The 7,191-nt window shown below is 50.6% G+C and overlaps 2 protein-coding genes across 2 annotated transcripts; one reads left to right on the forward strand and one right to left on the reverse strand.

Annotated features, from left to right (window-relative positions):
• Positions 1 to 2: 2 nt before the first annotated feature.
• KD926_004651 (putative C6 transcription factor) lies at positions 3 to 2,678 on the reverse strand (the record flags this gene model as incomplete). Its single annotated transcript, XM_053095253.1, has 5 exons — positions 3 to 1,074; positions 1,123 to 1,213; positions 1,260 to 1,394; positions 1,442 to 1,701; positions 1,756 to 2,678. The coding sequence occupies 5 exons, from the start codon at positions 2,676 to 2,678 to the stop codon at positions 3 to 5; spliced, it is 2,481 nt and encodes an 826-aa protein (XP_052950067.1).
• Positions 2,679 to 5,230: 2,552 nt separating this feature from the next.
• Positions 5,231 to 6,625, forward strand: KD926_004652 (MFS transporter; the record flags this gene model as incomplete). The annotated part of the gene is made up of 1 exon (XM_053095254.1): positions 5,231 to 6,625. One exon carries the CDS (start codon positions 5,231 to 5,233, stop codon positions 6,623 to 6,625), a length of 1,395 nt encoding a protein of 464 aa, XP_052950068.1.
• Positions 6,626 to 7,191: the final 566 nt, after the last annotated feature.

The following is a 7,191-nucleotide window of genomic DNA, read 5'->3' on the forward strand; positions in this document are numbered from 1 at the left end:
TGCTAACTCCATAAAGGTGGATGGATATATTCAGCCGCTCGGTCCAAGATATTAGGAATTGACCATTCGCCGCTGGTAGAGCTCTCGGGTGTCGGAGGCGGCAGGGATCCGACGCTAGGCGTCATCGCCGATACAGGAGGAACAAGAGAGCTCATGGTGCCTGGGCCCTGGTTGAGGTATGCTGGTGATTCGTGACGGGAGGGGCCATGGGTCTGCGAGCTGAATGCCGCTTCGAGTTTCTCCAAAGCCCGCAGAGTCTTGGTCAATGGTTTGGCCCATTGCGTTTGCGTGTCGACGGCGACGGCAACCGAAGCAGGAGACGCGGAGAAGGCGGCGGGACTGGTGCCAGCGCTGGCTGTTGTTGCGGTGGCAGGGACGGCGGCGCCAAAGGCCGGGACAGTGCGATCAGATGTCGGAACGGTGGGGTCTACCGATTCGTACGTGCATTCTGTGTTGGCGCGCTCGGCGATGATCATCTTGATTTGTTGCAGGAGAGACCAGAACCGCGGGTTGGTTTTGGATTCTTCCGTGACGGCCAGCAGGAAGATGGAGCTGATGGCGCGTTGCAGCGCAATCCAGGAACGCGACGCGTGCGAGCTGACGGAGTGCATCTCAATGTAGGCTTCGACCGTCGTCATTAGATTGATGATGCAGTCGGAGCGCATGCTAGTACTGGCCGGGTCGTGAGCATCGGCGACGGATTTGAGCGCTGGCCGGCAGAGCTCAGAGGAGAAGTAGGAGGAATGCAGCTTGAGTACGACCCGTTCGAGATGCTCCGTCGGCGTAACGCAGTATTTGGGATCCCGCAGGTAGGGCTTTGCTTCGACCATGATGTGTTGTATCCGTTCTTTGTATGTTTGAATCGTCTTGAAGCTCATCTGAGAATGTGAGTTTAACATCCGACCGCGGACAACTTCTAGAGCGAGAGCGATGATCCGGCAGAGTGTTTCGAAATATGAGAGATCCCCTGGTCGCGAGTCTCCACGAGAGGCGATGTCCGGTTGACTGACGGCGGTCGTGGACGGTCGGTCGTAAGATAGAGAGAAATGGCTGTCCTGCCATGCCATGGACCACCTACAACCGTTAGTTCCATCTTACTATGCTTTTTTGATGTGTGCATACCAAACATGCCGTCTACGGTATCGCTCTACTGACGAAAAACGGCTGGTTTCGACATGAAGACCTAGAGCCAAACCCATGCGAAGTGTCATGCCTATTTTCATTAGTCGGCCGTCACAGAAAAGGGAGATTGTGCATACCAAGTAGGACATATGAAATTCCAGGGTTCATGTTATAAGACAGCACATTCCCGATGACAAGTAATGTCTGGATAGCTTCGATGGTGGGCTGGGACAAAAAGTTGGTCATTCGAAGACACTGATAGGAGCAGCACACTAGTCTAATCAGTAAGAGATCGATTGCGGCGTCAAAATTGTCTCACCATAAACTTGCGAAGTCAATTCTCTCTCCTTGCCAGGCAGATCAGAAGATTGACAACCGGACGCCAGCACGGCGAACGACAAGCCAAGGAACGCAATCGAAACGCCAAACGGCTTCTGTGCCTGATCATCATCGGCCCTGTAGGTCCCACCAATTGACGCGCGGTTTTGTAGCATGAGATTAAGGTTCATTTCGAACAGCGCCGTGTCCTCGATCACGGGGTAGATGGCCCCTGCGATATCCCGGTAAAAGAAGAAGAACCTGTCAGGATGTCAGCTTGCCACCTAAACCCTAAAATGCCTTAAGAACACTTACTCTTTGCACTGTTGATCACCTGGCAGCGCACTGCAAACGGCACTGATGTCGAAAGTCGACATATCCGATGACCACAGATCGACAAACGGATACGTTGCCGACTCATTATCAAGACCGAGTTTTGGCAAGATGCCGCCCTCCAGAAGTGCTTGTAACTGATCGGACCCCGACTTGTTGTTCAGGATATATGCAAGGACAGACCGCGATCCCAGATGAACAGTCCCTTCACCCAGGGTATTGGCCGCATGGATCCCCTCTCGCTCCGGGGAGGCGGCCTTGGATCGGGTACTTGCATCCCCGCTTTGCACGCTGCCAGTTTCTAGGCTGGACGCCTGTCCCTCTTCCGCGCGTTCCAGGCCCACGCGAAGATTGCTAATAGTCTGCTCCATCTCCTTCAGCCGGGTGCGCACATTATCCCACTCCTCGCGCGCAACCGACACGCGACCGCTGGGCCCCAACGGCAACGGCACGGAAGGCACGGGTCGCGTCGTGCCAGGCTCTTGTTTCAAGCGAACACCACCTTCAGGCTGAGCCGGCATTCCCATGTGCTCCGGGACACCGCCCGGCGTTGTCCCTCCCACGGGACTGTCGCTGTACGTCGTGGCGGCGGGCGGCGGGACCGAGGAGCCCGTCATGATTCGTTTCTTGGAGGGACGTTCGTAGGAGCAAATATCGGCGTGGTCTCGCTTGACACATCCATCGCATGGAAGATTGCGGTCGCATTTGACCTTTCGGGCGTGACAGGGGTAGCAGGCCTTGGGCTCGCGGGCCTTTCGTTTGGTGCGGATGATCGCGTCGACTTGGGATTGCGGCAGTTCGGAGATGGGTCGTGAGGAACCTGCACCCGCGGCACCGGCAGCCGTCATATCGGTTCCGGGTACCGACGGCGAGAACGACATGGACGATTGATAAGGAGAAGCCATTGGGAGAGATTGGATCGAGTTCGCTTCGAGGGGGCTAGTATCAGTGCCGAAGTTTTTCCGCGCAAATGGTGCTCCGGCTCATGCGCGCAGTTGAGGTCATAGACAGCGAAGCAGGACGAAAATGAAGCGATTCGAATAGGATTCCAGCTACCTCACGTGGTAAGCAGCAGCATGCACATTGCTTCGGCGGGAGCAGAGTGGGATGCAGCGGGGATCGGATGGACGAATGTCGGCAGATCTCGCTTTTCGAGGCTTGACAGGGACAAGCGGCTGTCGGCAGCTGAAGTCATTGCGATCGACTGCTGACTCAGCCAGATCTTAGTGACACGTGATTCGCGGGGCAGGCTTACCGGACTAGGACTAGTGCCTGCTTATAGATATAATCATACGAAATAAGGTCTTCTAGTACTAGCTAAACTCCTAAAAGCAAAAAGACACGAAAGAATAGAACAAAATTAAGGAACATCCACAGAGACTCCAATTTCAGGTGTCTTGAGCTGATCAGGTGTTAGAACTTTAAGCCTTGTTAGAAACTGACGCGATTTCATCTAAATCCTCTGGGTCCGGTTTAGACCTGTACATGGCCCATGGGCCGGTTGTCACGACCTAGGCTCGCCCGACCTGCCCCTGTATACTAGTTATCTCGCAATGACGGACTGATAGCTAGCGTCCCCGATAATAGCTATGTCTTTAGCAGCTGAGTGACTGACTGGGGTTGACACAAACCTGAGTAGCTGTCTGAGCTACTGTGATAGAGTATTCCGATCGAAGGATCGAATGACCGAAACAAGACTAGCAAGCAGATAGATTGAGGTAGGCCTGATTGAGTGCATATACTCAATCATAAAAAAGTAACTGACGAGTCGATTGCTACTTATAGTATAAAACTTATACTCAAGTAACAAACTATTGGATCATGAAAGTTTCGTATTGCCTAGTAATTTGTATGCAGAATCGAGGCTCAATGAAGGTCTGATCCTCTTGATCTAGAGGATCGAAACGAAGCTATTTAACGTGCAATATTACTACGTGGCTTCTTTGAAATCGGCTTATCTTGAAGCCATGAAATGCCGTCAGAGTTGATTGTCAAACCCTAGGATCCGTCTAAGCTGCGTTAATCCTGCTACCGTGGATAAGTTCAAGCACTGGTGATCAACCCGGTTGATCCTGAGTTCTGGGTGATACTTAACCTGAGAGCCCCGTGGCCCTTCTTAGCTGAGAATGGCTTGGTGATTGCGATGATCCTCCCTGAGGGTCCTTGGTGCAGCGAAGATAGAAGTAAGGCCAGGTTGGTACGTATACCTCCCTGTGATAGTGATCTGGCGAATCTAATAGCAGTAACAAGTTACTATCAAAGATTGTAGTTGTTATTGAACGCGAAGAACTCAACAAGAACTATCTAACATGTGGGTAAATGAGTGTCCTTATATAGTCCTCCTTGGTATACCCCTGGTCGTAGCCTTGGTAGCCAACTGGTATATCGTCTACCATTGTTCTACTGCCAAGCCTATCATCCGTATACCACCTCTTGGTCACGTGCCCTTGGGCGGTCGGGTTATCTTTGGTTGGTCATCACCCCGCTGTTTCCTGCTTCGTTGCCTTCTGTCGAACAGGGGTCTGTAACATTGATCTAGACGGAAGCGGCAAGGTGTTGAATCCTGGCGATAAAATTGCCCCATATTCGCTGACACAAACTACTATTGAACGCGAAGAACTAAACAAGAACTATCTGACAGGCGATGAACGAGTGTCCTTATATAGTCCTCCCTTTTATACCATTTCCTTACCATTCATGGTAGCCCCTGTCGCCGCGGATATGCACTAGAAATAAGCCCTTACTACTAAGGGTTGACCCTTTTTAGTGCAGCGGTATTTTTTCCACAAAGTTAATGTGGCAGATTACTGTGGGTCTTCCGAGAAGTGATTATTCAGCCGAGGAATATGATCGTTTTCAACTGAATGAAGGTCTTGATTCGACTAACTACACGATAAAGAAGCCGATATTTATGGAATTTGAGGGGCTTCCTATTTCCTAATCGCCAAAACAAGTGACATATCACGATAATACTGTCCCGAAAAATGCCCTATAAATGCAATAAAACTGCAATAAAACGCAATGAAAATGCAATATTTATGCAATGAATCAATCGGCCAAGAAAGGCGACGATATAAGCGGTTTAGTCATCTTCCGCGGCCACAGTTTAGTTAGTTAACTAGTTAACAACTTAACTAACTGGTTAGTTAACTAATGATCGGTGAGTAACGAGGCCGCGGGCTATGCCAAGATCTACTCGCTCCAATTACCTGCCTCACCCCTGCTCTGAAAAGAATCAATTAATCATCAACACCCTATACTGAATTAGCATATATTTTAAAGCAGAAATTAGCACAGGGCTCAAAAATAGTCTGGATATAACTACTTCGGGTTTGCTTACCTATACGAGGACAGGTCGGGCCTACATAAGTCCGATGATCTCTTATATCTCAGTCTCACGGTCTCACCGCAAGCTCAGCCTCCAGATTATTCACTCCATACCATCAATCTACCAACTATGGTTGCCACAACATTGGATGATGTAGATGAGACTACGGCTCTTCTGGGCCCCAATAGGGTCCCTGAAGAGGAAAAACCTCTACCAAAGGCTCAGATCCTGCTACTCTGTTACGCACGGGCCGTAGAGCCCTTGGCCTTCTTCTCCGTCTTCCCTTATGTCAGTCAGATGATCCAGGACAACGGGAGCGTCAAGGACTCGGATGTCGGCTTCTACACTGGGATCATAGAGTCATTGTTCTCCCTGACTCAAGCCATAGTGATGATCTTCTGGGGCCGCGCGGCCGATCGCGTCGGCCGTAAGCCGGTCCTGGTCTTCTCCTTATTCGGCGTGACTATGGCGACGGGCCTCTTCGGACTGGCAAAAACTATCTCTCAGATGGTTCTATTCAGGTGTCTTGCCGGTATCTTTGCGGGGACTATCGTCACGATCCGCACGATGATAGCCGAGCACAGCACGAGCAAGACACAGGCCCGATCGTTCAGTTGGTTCGCTTTCAGTGGGAACTTGGGCATTTTCCTGGGCCCTTTGTTAGGTGGTAGTCTTGCCAACCCAGCAGGCCAGTATCCGGGTATATTTAGGGACACCGGGTTCTTCGCTGACTACCCATACGCACTTTCGAGCCTGGTGGTAGCGCTGGTGGGGGCTACTGCTGCCTTGTCTAGTCTCTTCTTCGTCCAAGAGACCTTGAAACAGGAGCCCGCTACATCGGGTTCCGACCCCGATGAAGGACTATCAACCTGGCAGCTTTTGAAAGCGCCTAGTGTGGGAATAGTTCTCTACACATATGGACATGTCATGGTCCTTGCCTTCGCGTATACAGCCATTGTCCCTGTCTTTTGGTTCACGCCCGTGTACCTCGGGGGATACGGCTTCACTCCTCTACAAATTTCGGTACTGATGGGTCTGAATGGCGCCGCTCAAGCTGCGTGGCTCCTCTTGGTCTTCCCCCCATTGCAGAAGAGGATCGGATCGAACGGTGTGATCCGTCTATGTGCCTATGCCTATCCATTCTTCTTTCTTGCCTGCCCAGCTGGTAATGTCCTTCTGCGACTGGGGACCGAGGCATCTGTTAAGACCTTCTGGGTTTTCCTACCGATAGCGCTCGCCATCGGCTGTGGTGTCAGCATGAGCTTCACGGCCATCCAGCTCGTTTTGAACGACGTCTCGCCCTCGCCGAGAGTATTGGGTACGCTGAACGCCCTCGCCTTGACCGGGGTTAGCGGACTGAGGGCGTTTTGCCCGGCCCTTTTCACCACCCTCTTCGCCTTGGGGGCGAGGACACAACTCGCCTGGGGGTACGCCATCTGGATACTGATGCTCTTGCTTGGTGTCGGGTTGTCAGTTGCCGCGAGATATCTACCGGAAATCGAGGAGCCTGATGGATCTTCTTGAGTTGTCTCAGTATGGAGTGAGGACAGGACACGAACAACCTTTTTTTCTTTTCTTTTCTTCATTATTCCAGTAAGACAGAGATAAGTGATATGGTCTATTTAGGTTATATGGGTAAACCAATCTCAATTATGCAGCTTTTACTAAAATCTTCGGGTGTTATCAGCTGAGCTTCGAGCATTTCAATATTTTGGGCAGTTATTCATTGTACAAGAATATCACAAGTAAGAAATATGTATATAGTCCCCTGAATACCAAGATTGCATATTCAACAGTCAGCTTGAGATTCTATCACAAGGCTTGCCCTTGTATGTTTCGTAAGTTATGTATGGTATCATTACACAAACAGGTATCACGTATCATGACTAAGGTCCGTCATCCACATAACTAACTAGTTAGCATATTTACCAAAACTCTTAATACCCAACCACTGCTTAGACTTCCGCAAAGCCCACAAAGCCCAAGCCCACTGGGGAGGGGGCCAATGGGCCTCAATCAATCAATCAATCAATCAATCAAAATTCTATTAACCTGGTGAAGCCTATCTATTGAAACGACAGGCTATGCAG

The sequence above is a fragment of the Aspergillus affinis genome (genome assembly GCF_023601865.1).
Source record: "Aspergillus affinis strain CMG 70 chromosome Unknown NODE_221_length_28249_cov_87_913318, whole genome shotgun sequence".
Lineage (NCBI taxonomy): Eukaryota > Fungi > Ascomycota > Eurotiomycetes > Eurotiales > Aspergillaceae > Aspergillus > Aspergillus affinis.